We start from the raw sequence: 15666 nt of genomic DNA on the forward strand, positions 1-15666 counted from the left end.
CCTGTTAGGACCAGCACAGGTTGCTAGGGACCTCTTCTTACCCGGAATCCTTCTCAAGTACGTCATGCACTTGGTACAGTGCACAATAGCAAATCATTCATTCCACTGGATTTTCGAGGCTTTGCTGCTCCAATGTGTTTGGAAATGACTCTTCATGTCATGTATTGTGACACGATTGCTTACAGGTCCTGTGTCAATCCCTGTGAGGACTGCAAGGTAGAATAGGTCTCCAGGACCGCTGGGTCCGTCCACAATGAGGATCACTTAGTCAAAGGTTTTGATCTGACTGATTACATGCCATATCCGACAATATGGGCTGTTGCCGTGAGTTAACTGACTATAACAGTCCAATTTCCACCTCAGCCAAACTAAGCTTGATTTTCTGAGTTATATTTTGGCTAAACTAAAGAGTCTGTGCAAAGTCAATCAAAATCGCGTAACGATATTCATAAACAACATGGCGACTTCAGACTTCAGATACAACAGACAGAACTCGTAATAGCCACTGGTGAGGCTACGATCGACCCACGAAATTCCAAGCAATTTCGAGTTCACAAGGGTGGAAACTGGACTTTTATTGTCAATTAACTCCCTTGTTTCGAGAAGATGTGGTATAGCTATAATAGTGCTTACTGTGAGGAAAAAACTGATAAATACATGAACATTTCATACACCTCCATTTGAATTCAATGAAGTAACCGGGTTTGAATTCATGAAAACTTAAAACTTCATCCAGGACAACTGGTTTATGCTCATGAATAATGTTTTGTGAGCTCCATACAATTGATCGTGGGTTTCACAAAAGTGGTAACGTCTTACACCTGTATTACTTCGGGTTTTCCTCCCACAATAAGATGACACGCCGTCTGATAACGGAAACCTTTTTCAAAGTGGTTTTTAACCAAACTTAATCACTTTAACATTGTATCATTGTATCAGAAACGAATTACCTGCATGCACGAGTTGGCCTCCCTCTGTGGTGAGCGAACTGGGCTTGTTTTCCCCGGATGTTGACAAGTGATTGGTAGGAAACTGCACTAATGTCACTACAGTACCGGGATCGGGTGGTTAGGCTCGCTGACTTGGTTAAAGCATGTCATCGATCCCAACTGCGCGGATCGATGCTCATGTTGTCAATCACTGGGTTTTCTGGTCCAGACTCGATTATTTACACACCACCGTCATATAGGTAGAATGTAGGCTGCGTTACACAACAAACAAACAAACACACCACAGTTTGTCCCCGGTGCCTCATGAGATCAATTACTGTGTTCGTAAGCGCCGCAATATTCCAGCTATATATGGTGGCCTATAACTAATCCACTGTGAACAAGTAAAACATGTGATTGATATCATGATCAAAGTTCCACGCCATCGAGATATGATGACATACAATCAGCCAAGTCACCGAGTCTGACATCAAGATCCATTACGTCTCGTCATAGACCGACATTGGATGCTGGGGGTCTATTCGAACCCGGAATCCCTAAGGGTTTAAGATGGGGATCGGGTTGTTAGACTCAATGGCTGAATGCGCGTCTTCGTATCTGGATGGTGTACATCGGTGCTCATTATGTCAATCACAGGTTTGCCTTGTTTAGACAGTTGCCGTCATATAGAAGGAATATTGCAGACTGCGAATGACACATTTCTTGAATGGTAATAGATACAATTTATACAGGGACCTTTTCTGTAACTTTTTAGGTGCATTCACTTCAGTTTGTTGCTGCTTGACTCGAGGGTTCCAACTTGTGTTCATAAAATAAGTTGTCCGAAAAATAATTGTTTCTTGTTTAACGCCAAACACAGCAATGTTCCGGCCATTCTGTAAATAGTCGATTCAGTGATTGACACCTTAAGCATCGATCGACGATGACGTGCATCAATCAAGTCAGCGAGCCTGACCACCCGATCCCGTTGGTCGCCTCTCACGACAAGCATAGTTTGCTAAAGACCAGTTGTAACCCGGATCTTCGAGGGGACGTTAATTTATATGTCAATGTGATATAACTACATGTGACTTGAAACTAATACGCACAGATTGGTCTTCTTTTGGATAAATAATTGATAAACAGTTCTACGCTTTAGGTATCATTTTCACTGGAAATAAGTATTCAAATAGTTATTACATGTGAATTCATAACGTTTCGTCCAAATATGAGACTTATTTCAATTATGTAAACACAGCTGCTGTTACGTAGCGTAATAAGTGCATATTGCATTCAGTGTATATGACAGCAATGTCCTAAGAGAGATTACCACTACGAAATATATAGAGGTTATCACGCGAGTGTGTTGGGGGATGGTAAATATCCTGCATTAGGAATAAACATTGTATTAAGCGAGCTTTGGCGAGCTAAATACATAGTGCCTATTCCTAATACAGGATATTTACCATCCCCAAACACACAAGCGTGATAACCTGTTTATCATATAATGTCATTCTTTAATTCTGTGCTTGAAAATCGCTTTCCCTCTCTCACAAACATCACCGAAACATTGCGAGTTTTCCTGGAATGCGTGCATTAATATTCATTACGTCACAGGGTAAGTGATGTGTTAGTCGGACAGTGACAGTAGCCAATATAGTTCCAACTGAAATTTGCTTCTTATACACTGATGAAGCAACATATATGAAAACAACAATTGTTTTTACTCGCCTTTCGCGGCAATCCATGTCTGTGCGCTTTCTGGAGTAACTTCCCTTTGTCAAAGGGACGCTACTCTAACCCAAGTCTATGAGACGTCACGGACATATTTCAGACGTTGTTGACAGTCGGCCTGTCCTGTCATAACGTTAAGAAGTGAAGCCAGATGTACACACAGTGACAAAACGAAACAAGGTAACAATTCAAATTTCGGCCAAATCCAACTATTTTAATTTGTGGAAAAGGTTTCAAGACGCGGAGCTCTTCAAGCACAGATATGGCTTCTGATCCTGCTTGGCTCGGCCCTCGCAAAATTGTTTCGAAATTTATATCTAAAGTTGCAAAAACTTATAAAATGCCTTACCTACGTCACAGTTAGAAGGGGCGGTCGGGTAGCCTAGTGGTTAAAAGCGTTCGCTCGTCACGCCGAAGACCCGGGTTCGATTCCCGACATGGGTACAATGTGTGAAGCCCATTTCTGGTGTCCCCCGCCGTGATATTGCTGGAATATTGCTAAAAGCGGCGTAAAACCATACTCACTCACTCACTCACTCACAGTTAGACACTGATGTTCAGTATATTAGACTGTTCTTTTGATAATGATAGCAATTATCCCTGTAGTTTATCTAGATTCCCGATGGTTAATTGTCACTCGATCGCCGAATGACAAGGGCGACGCCATGTTTGTTCATAAACACTGAAAGTAGTCCATACTTGACCTTTGATATTTGCATCTCTATCCGAATATGATCCCAACCGATATCGTTTTTATCCGTTGGCTTTATCCTGCCGAAAACCTACCCATTATATGATAAAGCATAATATCAATCAATCACCGGATTGTCTGTCTCAGGCTCTATCATTTACTGGTTATGGTTATGTAGCTGAAATATCGCTGATCAAACAGAAAAACAGTTATTATGACGCATGTAGTCATCGTCCAATTCGCCTAGAATGACACATGTTCATTTACTAGGTGAGTACAGCTGGACAGCGATTCCTTGACCTTCTGGAGAAAGAATGGCTGACGAAAATGAAGCCGAACATTTTCCATATCAAGAGACAGTTTGAGGGGCGCGGTTTCCATGGTGATTACGATCTGACTGCGACCTAACACGGACATCCAGTACAAACAAAGGCAATGGTAACACTAGGAATAACTTACACTCATGCAAAACTGCACATTCCTAGACAATCTGCTGCCATCATTGGATTATATGAAAACCTAAAGTTGTTAAATGATAATAGTGGATTACTGTAAATGCTCCAAAATGTTGATTGATGCGCATTTATTTTTAGTATTTCTTTTAAAAGTACATAAAACGTCAACGGTAGCCACGTGAGTATCGTGGATGTTTTTGCCAATTCTTAACATACTGGCTTTCCAGAACACGTACGGCATTAACATTCAAATTTCTATTTTGGACCGTAATCAAATGTAATTTTTGAATTCCTTGAAATTCTTAAATAGTTGACCAAAAGGGCTCTTAACTTTTTGGTTGTTATATGTTGTGGGTGTATTTAAAATATAGACGATCTTGCATATTCGCTTTGAAAGAATTGTTAGGAACCACATAAGCTATATATTGTTTTTTTTATTGCACTGATGTTTTGAATTGGTTCGAAAAACTAGAGTTATCCGAGATTTGATCTGATTTTGCTGAAGTATTTTTCGCTGATTTCGTTGTGATGGCGTTCCCTACATATTTTCGTAAATATAGCCGGATACACCAAGGTATTATATTGACAATTTATTGTAGTATACGGTCATGGGTTTTTCCCACTTTTAACCTAATGAACATGGTGATGGTACACGATAGTAATATCTAAAAACAAGAAAGACAAAAAACAGAACTCAGTTGTGTTCATTTCTTAATTTACTTTCCACGTAAATCCATTCGTCACGACTCGCATCTTTCCCGGAATGCTCACGCATGACGTTAATCGAGACATGTATATTATAATATCAATCACTGGTTTGAATGGCCCAGGCACGATTATTTACAGACCGCCTTGAAATAAGTGGACAGTTTCTGAGTATGGTGTAAAACAACAAACAACTTGACAAATAAAGGTAAATATCCTTAACGCACCCTCTTAGCAGTCATGAGAAAGAAGCCTTCAATACCAGACCCTGTTTTCTCCGTGTTCTCCATGTTCTTCTCTTCCCTCCAGTCTACAATTTCAAACCCACAGTGTGTCCATACATCCTTCACTTCTCCAGTAGTGACAAGACAGCTCCTGAACACATGCTCGCCTACTGTGTATGTGCTTGCTCCATACAGTCCGAATACAATCAGAAAACCTCCTATCTTCAACAAATTCGTTATCTTTCTGGATGCATACCCGTAACCTACGTGGTCTAGGGCAACGGAATCAAGACAAAGTGATGTCGTTACTATGTCGAACCTTGGAAAGGAGCATGGCGCCATGGGGTCCTCTTCCAGAAGGTCAATAGGCAGGATGCCACCGATCTTTGTCCTCAGTTCATCTTCCCGATGTGTCCATGAAGTCCTGAATGACAGAGGGTGATGAAATCTTAAAAGATACATTTCAACGATATTTCCAGATATGCATTGCCGAACTGTGTCCGACTTCGAGAATGGTCTTATGGGAAGGGGCATGGTGGCCCTGTCGTTTCAGGTGCCGCAATTCGCTGCTCAGACTTGCGCCCCTTAGGCCTGCCTGAAAATCTACATTCGTGGTTTCGAATCCAGATTCGCCTTGATTATGTTTCCTGGTTTGTCAGCACCATACCCATGCTCGTTATTTTCACCAAAGCGGTGAACGTCTAAGACACGCATCACTTCGGGCTTTCCTTCCACATCAAGCTAACTACCTTTACATAAGAAATTTCTGCTGAAACCAATGTCCATTGTTTGCTTCCCACTAGATCGTAAGCATGTGTTTATGCAACACTATCAAATAGTGATGATACCAGGTGCTCACGTAAAGATAGCAGCCGTCACAAACACACACAAAGGCAAGTTAAGTATTCACCGGAACAAACATGGGAACAGGATACAAGTCAAAATGGATATTTGCATTGGAAATTATTTTGGTCCCCGCGGCATTAACCCAAACCCAAACCGTTTAGCCAAATGAACTATTGATAATGTCTATTGAAAGTAAAATCTACTACTTTAAATATAAAGAGTAGATCGTGAATAGCGACAATGTAGCCATAAATACATTTTCAATCTTTAGGGCTATTTGGCACATGTAAAGGTTCGGGGTGCAAGTAGCGTTTCGATTTTTTTAATCAGTGCCACAGGTGCAATGAAAAGGAGTAATAGTGACCTTACCCTTCCCTGTTGACCACATATTGGAATCTGTCAGTCAAGGAGTAATAGTTTCCCTTTCCCTTCTCTGTCGACCACATATTGGAATTTGCCAGTCAAGGAGTAATAATTACCCTTTCCCTTCCTAGTCGACCACATATTGGAATCTGTCAGTCAAGGAGTAATAATTACCCTTTCCCTTCTCTGTCGACCACATATTGGAATCTGCCAGTCAAGGAGTTATAGTTTCCCTTTCCCTTCTCTGTCGACCACATATTGGAATTTGCCAGTCAAGGAGTAATAATTACCCTTTCCCTTCCTAGTCGACCACATATTGGAATCTGTCAGTCAAGGAGTAATAATTACCCTTTCCCTTCCTAGTCGACCACATATTGGAATCTGTCAGTCAAGGAGTAATAATTACCCTTTCCCTTCCTAGTCGACCACATATTGGAATCTGTCAGTCAAGGAGTAATAATTACCCTTTCCCTTCCTAGTCGACCACATATTGGAATCTGTCAGTCAAGGAGTAATAATTACCCTTTCCCTTCCTTGTCAACCACATATTGGAATCTCTCAGTCAAGGAGTTATAGTTACCCTTTTCCTTCTCTGTCGACCACATATTGGAATCTGTCAGTCAAGGAGTAATAATTACCCTTTCCCTTCTCTGTCAACCACATATTGGAATCTGCCAGTCAAGGAGTAATAATTACCCTTGCCCTTCCTAGTCGACCACATATTCGAATCTGTCAGTCAAGGAGTAATAATTACCATGCCCTTCCTAGTGAACCACATATTGGAATCTGCCAGTCAAGGAGTAACAATTACCCTTTCCCTTCCTAGTCGACCACATATTGGAATCTGCCAGTCAAGGAGTAATAGTTACCCTTTCCCTTCCCTGTCGACCACACATTGGAATCTGCCAGTCAAGGAGTAATAGTTACCCTTTCCCTTCTCTGTCGACCACATATTGGAAGAAGCTCCTGAAGCTGTGCTGCAGAGTCCCCTCCAGCCATTTCCTCAGCGTCTCCCTGTTCTGGGGAGCCAAGTCAGACAGGTAGATGGTGTCACAGCAGTTGGAGGCGCTGATCACACTGTGTATTGTGGGGCCTGTTCCGATGTCGAGCAGTCGCCGGCCATTCACCTTCCCTGCCACATAAAGGCGAAAGAAAGATTTGTATTAATAATAATGCATTTATCATTGCCTATCATTATGTTACCTTCCATAACAAAATGCTACAACAACCAGTCTCTTCACTGAACTGACGGGCAACAGAAAACATGCACCCATGTATGATGGGGGCTAAAATGAAACAAACAAGAAATAGTTTTTCGATGGTGATGAATTTGATACGGGTTTCATAGTTTTGTGTTGGGATCTTCAATTTGCAGTGTTTCATCAACTGTTTCAGCCCAGTAACGTTAGCGTTTGTAACATTTTGGTCAGATCAATTTTGAAGTGTATATTTTTCCTGGCAGCTGCAGACACCTTCAACAGATCAGGGTGGATCAGGACTCACATTGGTTGGACTTGTTATTGACGAAGGGAAAGAGGACAATGAAGTGGAAGTGTGTTTTTATGGCGATGGACGTTTCTTGCCCAACACAGTTAAACAAGGGTACACTTGACATAGGTCTATAGGACTATATTGCCCAAGGAAGCAACGCATCCATTTCAATTAAGCACCAGGTACATGTCTATATGGCCAGCATTCAGACGACGACTGACAATGAACCTCAGTATAGGTGAGGTGAAATGGCGTTTAACGTCGAGTCCAAGATTATTGCACTTATATAGCGACGTGCATGCACGTGTGTGTGTGTGTGTGTGTGTGTGTGTGTGTGTGTGTGTGTGCTCTCTGGGCGGACGCTCTACACCTCGGTATAAGCTCATTCCGCCCTTTTACATCTGTCCTTAAAAACGCCTCCATTAATCATGAAGTCACCTTCTGCAAAAACGTCATGAAAATTCTTCATCTTCCATGGCATCAGGTCCCCTTCCTTTTCGCTGCCTTTAATATCAGAGTGAAACGTCTTCAGGTATGCTGCTGAATCAAAATACTTCAGGTAGTCTTCCCGTTCAAACTTTCCTCTGTTCATGGCTGTGTAAGCTATCAGGAACACGCAAATGAAAAGATTGCTCATCACATAACATTCAACAAAAATAATGCGTTGCAGTTCTTCACAATATGTATGGTACATGCATTCAAACAACAAGTTACTGTGGACGTATGAGGGGGCACGGGTGGCCCAGCCGTCTAAGGCGCCGCGATTCGCTGTGCAGAGTTGCGTCCCTTGGGCACGCCAGAAACCTATGATCGTGGGTTCGAATCCCGGTTCGCCCCGATTATGTTTCTAGGTTTGCAGCACCATACCCGTGCTTTTGGGTTTCACCGAAGCGGTAAACGTCTGAGACCGGGTTTCTCCCACATTTAGCTCACACGCCGCGATATAACTGGAATATTGTTAAAAGCGGCGTTAAACCCAACTCACTCACTCACTCACTATGAACGTATGATTTTGTCGGGGTTTTTACACCACTGTTGGGAACTTTTAAGTATATCACAGCGAATTGTAAATAATCGTGTTTGGAACAAGCAAACCATAGCATGACATCATGACCGATTTCCCACGTCGTCGGAGTACGACATCCTCGATGAGCCAGTGTCTATTATATCTCCATCATTTTATGATAATCACCCTGGATCCGATGCCACCAAAACTTCGAAAGTCGAAGTCACTTTCTCAGTCAGTTTCTCTTTGCTCAGAATTTCATTCCTAAGACTTATTTGTTGCAATGGACTTAAGGCGTCACGTCTTCAAAATCGAACTCAAAACGAAGTCACATTTGGGAAAAGGTCCAGATCTTTAGCATAATAGACTGGAGACATAATATTGTGGATCATCAAGGATAGGGTTAGTCACAAACACAGGCAGGTCGTTGGCTTAACAAGCAGCTGTTTTCGTTGTGTAAGTTCAACAGACGGGACAGTCAAGAATATGCTGATGCTAAACAACACACATAGCGAATGGTTGCCCCTGGGTGGTGCTTCCAGCTGACGTTGGTTACTGGGTCCACACGACATTTGTTGAACAGTAACAGTAGAAAAGAGCATCAAACAAATGTGGCCACAAAGAGGACGTCTTATCTCCGGTAGAGAAGTAGAAGTAGGCAGTAGAACACACGAGCATCTGCGACATTACTAAATACGTCCTCCGGACGAAGACGAAGAGCAATCGTGAAACTATACATATAGTAAAAATACGATTTTACTCACTTTGTGATTCGACGTCTGAAGTATGTTTCGTACTCAGCATGAGATCTCCAACGCACTCAAGTGTTGGGCCAAAGACAACTTCTCGACTCATATAGTAAAGCCAGATGACGTCGTCTCTTGTATTCAGGCACCTAAAAACTCTGTAATGTGATACTTTTAATCATTTTGTGTATTCTTGCATCATGTTTAATTAATTATTTAGGTTTCCTTTAATCTCTGTCAATTGATACATTTAATAATATTCCATATTCTAACAACCTGTTACAATTAATATAAGAAAACTATGGTAGCCGAGAAGGGACATCGCTTTATCGACTACAATATCGGTCTTGAAATCGCGATAACGCGATCACAAGACGAGAAGGCGATAACATGAGCCGAGAAGCCGATAGCACGATACGAGAAGCCGATAGCATGAGACGAGAAGCCGAAAGCAAGAGCCGAGAAGGCGATAGCACGAGACGAGAAGCCGATATCATGAGCCGAGAAGCCAATAGCACGAGACGAGAAGCCGATAGTATGAGACGAGAAGGCGATAGCACGAGACGAGAAGCCGATAGCAGGATCCGAGAAGCCGATAGCATGGGACGAGAAGGCGATAGCACGAGACGAGAAGCCGATAGCAGGATCCGAGAAGCCGATAGCATGAGACGAGAAGGCGATAGCACGAGACGAGAAGCCGATAGCACGAGACGAGAAGCCGATAGCACGAGACGAGATGCCGATAGCACGAGACGAGAAGCCGATAGCACGAGACGAGAAGCCGATAGCACGAGACGAGATGCCGATAGCACGAGACGAGAAGCCGATATCATGAGCCGAGAAGCCAATAGCACGAGACGAGAAGCCGATAGCACGAGACGAGAAGCCGATAGCATGAGCCGAGAAGCCGATAGCACGAGACGAGAAGGCGATAGCACGAGACGAGAAGGCGATAGCACGAGACGAGAAGCCGATAGCATGAGCCGAGAAGGCAATGGCACGAGACGAGAAGCCGATAGTATGAGACGAGAAGGCGATAGCACGAGACGAGAAGCCGATAGCAGGATCCGAGAAGCCGATAGCATGAGACGAGATGCCGATAGCACGAGACGAGAAGCCGATAGCACGAGACGAGAAGCCGATAGCACGAGACGAGAAGCCGATAGCATGAGCCGAGAAGGCAATAGCACGAGACGAGAAGGCGATAGCACGAGACGAGAAGGCGATAGCACGAGACGAGAAGGCGATAGCACGAGACGAGAAGGCGATAGCATGAGCCGAGAAGGGTGATAGTATGAGACGAGAAGGCGATAGCACGAGAAGAGAAGCCGATAGCAGGATCCGAGAAGGTGATAGTATGAGACGAGAAGGCGATATCATGAGCCGAGAAGCCAATAGCACGAGACGAGAAGCCGATAGTATGAGACGAGAAGGCGATAGCACGAGAAGAGAAGCCGATAGCATGAGTCGAGAAGGCGATAGCATGAGACGAGAAGGCGATAGCACGAGACGAGAAGCCGATAGCACGAGACGAGATGCCGATAGCACGAGACGAGAAGCCGATAGCACGAGACGAGAAGCCGATAGCACGAGACGAGAAGCCGATAGCATGAGCCGAGAAGGCAATAGCACGAGACGAGAAGGCGATAGCACGAGACGAGAAGGCGATAGCACGAGACGAGAAGGCGATAGCACGAGACGAGAAGGCGATAGCATGAGCCGAGAAGGGTGATAGTATGAGACGAGAAGGCGATAGCACGAGAAGAGAAGCCGATAGCAGATCCGAGAAGGTGATAGTATGAGACGAGAAGGCGATAGCACGAGACGGGAAGCCGATAGCATGAGCCGAGAAGGCAATAGCATGAGCCAAGAAGGTGATAGCACGAGAAGAGAAGCCGTTAGCACGAGAAGAGAAGCGTATAGCATGAGCCAAGAAGGTGATAGCACGAGTCAATCTTTATTCATAAAGTAGAGGAGGCCATGGGCCCTTTCTACAGTTGCATCCTTGCTTGAGAGAGTAACAGCATATATACATTGGTACATTGATAGACATTGTTCACCCAAATGATTGTCTGATACAAAGGATGCAAGATTTTTAACTGTTTCTGGTTGATTTTATGTAATGTATGATATCAGTTATATTTTGGTGGTATATACACACGCCTGAGATTGTCCGAAACATAACACATAAGTATAAAATGGTAGTCATCCTCTCTGTAACTTTGTTTCCATACATAACATAGTCTATCTGCGTTTCAATGTATACTTGGTGTGAAGAACATCTTAATTGAACCAATGCAGCACGGAATTTTGAAATGGGTTTTTATTTAATATATAATGATATTTTGAAAGAAGTGTTGGTTGCCAATTTAAAACTGGAATAAAGGACCGCATGCCAATCTTGCCCGTAGGATGATTTCAGTCTATATACAAAGTCAGATATGAAAGAAGATAAATTATCAACATCTCCTTGTCAGATATATCCGAAATCAAACCTTGATAAAATATCTTTATTTTCGTAAGCCCAGTGAATCTTTCAATTCACACAACCTTAACTTATAAGTTGAAACATTCCTTTACATATCTGGTGTCAGGCATATTAATTATTTTACGCCGGTATTTCACAGCCCTTTTATATGTCAATATATGCATAGGATATCGACCACATTCACCTCTAACCACATGGTTTGTGGACGATGTTTTAAATCATAAGAAGCGTTTACGAACAAACATTTGTATTGTTTCGATTTCTTTGTGAATATCCTGTCCCCTTATTTCAGAACGATAAAGTAAGATGGGACTTATTTTGATGGCATCATATGGGAGTAGCTTAATCATAAACAAGGATTTGAAAACACCACGAAAAATCTCCTTCGCGAATACAGCAGCATTACCAAAGTGTTGAGACCATGACAAGGATCTCGAGAAAACAACACCCAAATATATTTATAGAATGGAACAGTTTTAAGCTGAGTGCCATACAAATACCATTTTCCATGTTTGGATAGTATACCACCATTATGTCATCTGCAAATAATAATAGAAATAGTTGTATGATATCCGGATGCATTTGTATCCCTTGTCCTTTATAAACATGGAAAATAATAGTGGATTTAATACACATCCTTGTCTTACACCGAAGGGACATTCAACATCTTGTGACAGATTATTGTATTCGCGTAGTCGACCCTTTACAAACTTACAGATGAATGTGAGAGCATTAAGCATTTTCGGCGAAATGCCTCTATGTTTCAGTACAAACCGTAGCTTGGATGAGTCAACAAGATCAAGCGCCTCTCTGACATCAACGAATATGGCACAAAGCTGACGTGTCTTTTCTTATAAATATCGCCGAATCATGGCTTGGAGGATGAACATGTTATCAATAGTGCTACACCCTTGCCTAAAACCTGGTTGTGACTCAACACTTATTTCATAAAAATCAGCCCAGAATGTCAATCTGTTTGAGGTTCAGTATGGGACGAGATGTACAACAACGTCATCCTGAACCACAGAAACATACACGATTTAGCACTACAGGGCGAGAGGGCTAACATTCCCCAACGTGTGACCCGTATTCTTTGTCAATAACTTGGGTAGTACTATAGGCTAACCGTGGAGACACGAGTTACTGAGCTGTCGCGACCTTGACAGTGTCATTTTTCGTGTAATTACTTCATATGGGACACGTGATCACTGCGGTCTGGTAGCTTTCAAGAATATTTTTTAAAGTTGATTTTGTACATTATCATTGCTAAATGTAGGATAAAGAGTGACTTATTCCCGGTATCAAATGATCACAAAAAGGACATGTAAACCAATGGTCAGGAAACACGTACGATTCGGAAAAACGAACCAGTGCATTAACAAAAGGGCCATGGAGCTGCACTGCACGTGCAGCAGCACTATAAACGTTATTAAAGCGCAGGTTTTTTCGTTGCCTGGCATCTGCGTCAATCGAACCGTGACAGTTCAACAACATGCCAAGATTAAAACAAGTGCAAAGAAACAACGTCAAAGGCCGTTTGGAGGCAGGGGAATCCCGATCAGCTGTAGCCAGGGTTTTCAATGTTGCGCCTAGCACCATCACAAGGCCATGGGATCGGTTTCAACAGCGTGGGTCAACACGTGATCGGCCAGGGTCCGGACAACCAAGTGTGATCACCCCAGCCAAAGATCGCTACATCCGACTGCGCTACCTACATGAAAGGACGACAACAGCCACCTCAACCGCATCCCATATACCCGGTCTGCGCAGAACTTCCGACAAGACGAAACCGTTTAAGAGCAGCAGGTCTACATGCAAGACGTCCTGTTCGACGTGTCATATTGAGTCGACAACATCGTCAACAGTCAACAACGACTGCATTGGTGTGGCCAACACAGGGGATGGCTTGTTTAATGCTGTGAAACAGTTCTTTGGATTGTGCGTAGATACATAGGCTAGATTGATAGTGTTATTAATTTACTTACCACGCACTTTCAGTTGTGTCTTTCTGTCTCTGTTGCTTTCTTTATCCCACTTTCCACAAGTAGAATCGGGTATGCAATGGATTATAGATATGATTTTAGCTCAGCACGTCGTTTGTAACTTCTAGATGTATTTGACACAATCATGCAGATACGCCTTGCTAAATTATATGGAATGCTTCTTTTTGAATAACTCGGGTGACTAGATGAAAAATGTAGATACTGCTTAATAGCTGTCGGTTTATAGTATATATATGTTTCTAGATCACGTCCATATAGTTTTTCCATAGACTGGTAGGATTGGGTGAGTTTTTATTCGGTCTGATTCGTCAGTCGCTTTATCGTCATGTGTCATATGTATGGCATTGTCGTTGCTATTTCGTTTGTGGCTGAATTTCAATATCGTATCGTACTAGTACTTTGTCCCCTGATCATTAGGAAATCTATCGACGACTTAGCGATGGCCCCACTCAGCCATCATAGCTACTGTTGTTCAATTTCACATCAGCACATCGTGTGCTTTGCATAGCGGAATGATATGTGCATTGGATAATTTATGCTGGAAATTAAATATTGTGACGTCATACGTGTATGGCAGTGTAATTAATATTAAAATTCAGTTAAAGATTCATAACTTATGTTTTAACAATAATTAGTTAATCTAGTTAAGAATCGACTATCAAATGCAAGCAGTGGTGTGGAAGTTATCATTTATTTTTATATTAGGGTTAATACATACAGCAGCTGCTGCCCAGATATACGTATACACAATGTGAATATGTTAGCAATGATTTATATGTTGCTGTTCTTTAAGGAGGTATATACTGGTGTTAAGCAATATTTAATTTTTTTCTCTAAAACAATGCATAGATGTGGATGTCATATAATTTCCTATGCTAGCAAAGTATTATGTGATTTTGTGAAAATGTGAAATTCATTTCCAATGTAGTATGGTTCTTAAAGGAGGCAACCTGAACAAAATATTTCTTCATAGGGTATGTCATTGTATCTTCCAGCATTTAAATCCAGATTGAAGTTGCTGCATTTCAAGTGCGATAAAATTCTTCTCAGATGAACAGGCATAAACATATAAATACCTTTCATATTTAAAAGGGATTTGTATTGTTATAGGTTGTCAAAAAGTCTGTGTTTGAACAAAGATGTGAACCTGGGATATCTATACAACTCCAAATCTAAAGTTAAATAGAATATTCTTAAAGTGGGTGGCCCAGGTGGTCCGTCAAGTATCAACCAGAGCAGTTGACACCTTGTGACCCTTGCATGGAAGTCTATCCGGGCTATGGTGTCAATCGAAACCAGTATTTCACAGCACTTATCATGTAAGTTAATTGCAGAGGTGCACGACCACATTCTCCATAATATTAAATGAGTTTTTATCAACTTTAAGAAACGATTTACACATTTTTATGATAGGGATAGTGATAAAATTATTAAAAAGCAATAGATCTTTACATGGCATATTACAAACTGTCCTCTGATATCTGCTAATGGCATTCACAGCTTTAGTGCTCTGAGCAGCTAGACTAGTTTGGGCCTGTGTCCAAATCAATTTAGGTGTAAACTTTATGTCAAGATATCTATAGAATGAAACAACATCAATATTTTCACCACTGTATGTACATTTTTATAGCTTTGAAAGGGGCCTGCATTTCTAAATATAATAACCTTAGTCAAATTTACTTTCATACCAGTATTGGAGCAAAAAGCTTCCAAAGCATATATTTTCGTTTGTAGTTGGGGAGGGGTGTCTGACACAAAGAAGACATCTTCAGGAAAAGTCATCTTAAAAATCATTTGCAATAAAAACTCCTTCTCCTCCATAAAACATCCTTTAGCTGTAATAGTTTATCTACGAATATAAGGAATAATTGTTGAAAAATAAAACATGCTTGCCGCGTGCCAATGTTGCAAGAAAAAAGATCGTTAAACCATTTGAATTCTTCACACAGGCACTTAAGTTTGAGTACATTGATGAAAGTATATTA

At 41.8% G+C, this 15666-nt stretch overlaps 1 protein-coding gene across 1 annotated transcript; it reads right to left on the reverse strand.

Annotated features, from left to right (window-relative positions):
- Positions 1 to 4541: 4541 nt before the first annotated feature.
- Positions 4542 to 9921, reverse strand: LOC124132461 (nicotinamide N-methyltransferase-like). The gene is made up of 4 exons (XM_046496370.2): positions 9209 to 9921; positions 7877 to 8041; positions 6875 to 7079; positions 4542 to 5162 (listed from the first exon to the last, which is right to left on the reverse strand). Exons 1-4 carry the CDS (start codon positions 9297 to 9299, stop codon positions 4733 to 4735), a joined length of 891 nt encoding a protein of 296 aa, XP_046352326.2. The 5' UTR covers positions 9300 to 9921; the 3' UTR covers positions 4542 to 4732.
- Between the last annotated feature and the right edge of the window lie 5745 nt (positions 9922 to 15666).

The sequence above is a fragment of the Haliotis rufescens genome, unplaced genomic scaffold (assembly GCF_023055435.1).
Source record: "Haliotis rufescens isolate VD_foot unplaced genomic scaffold, xgHalRufe1.0.p SCAF_3, whole genome shotgun sequence".
In the NCBI taxonomy this organism is placed as follows: Eukaryota; Metazoa; Mollusca; class Gastropoda; order Lepetellida; family Haliotidae; genus Haliotis; species Haliotis rufescens.

Excerpts from the sequence above, each read along its gene's own strand:
- LOC124132461 (XM_046496370.2), bottom strand. The coding sequence starts at position 9,299 with ATGAGTCGAGAAGTTGTCTTTGGCCCAACACTTGAGTGCGTTGGAGAT. Across the intron at positions 7,080-7,876 it reads TCATGACGTTTTTGCAGAAG|GGAAGGTGAATGGCCGGCGA; the intron begins GTGACTTCATGA and ends TTTATGTGGCAG. Across the intron at positions 5,163-6,874 it reads GTCGACAGAGAAGGGAAAGG|GACTTCATGGACACATCGGG; the intron begins GTAACTATTACT and ends TCTGTCATTCAG.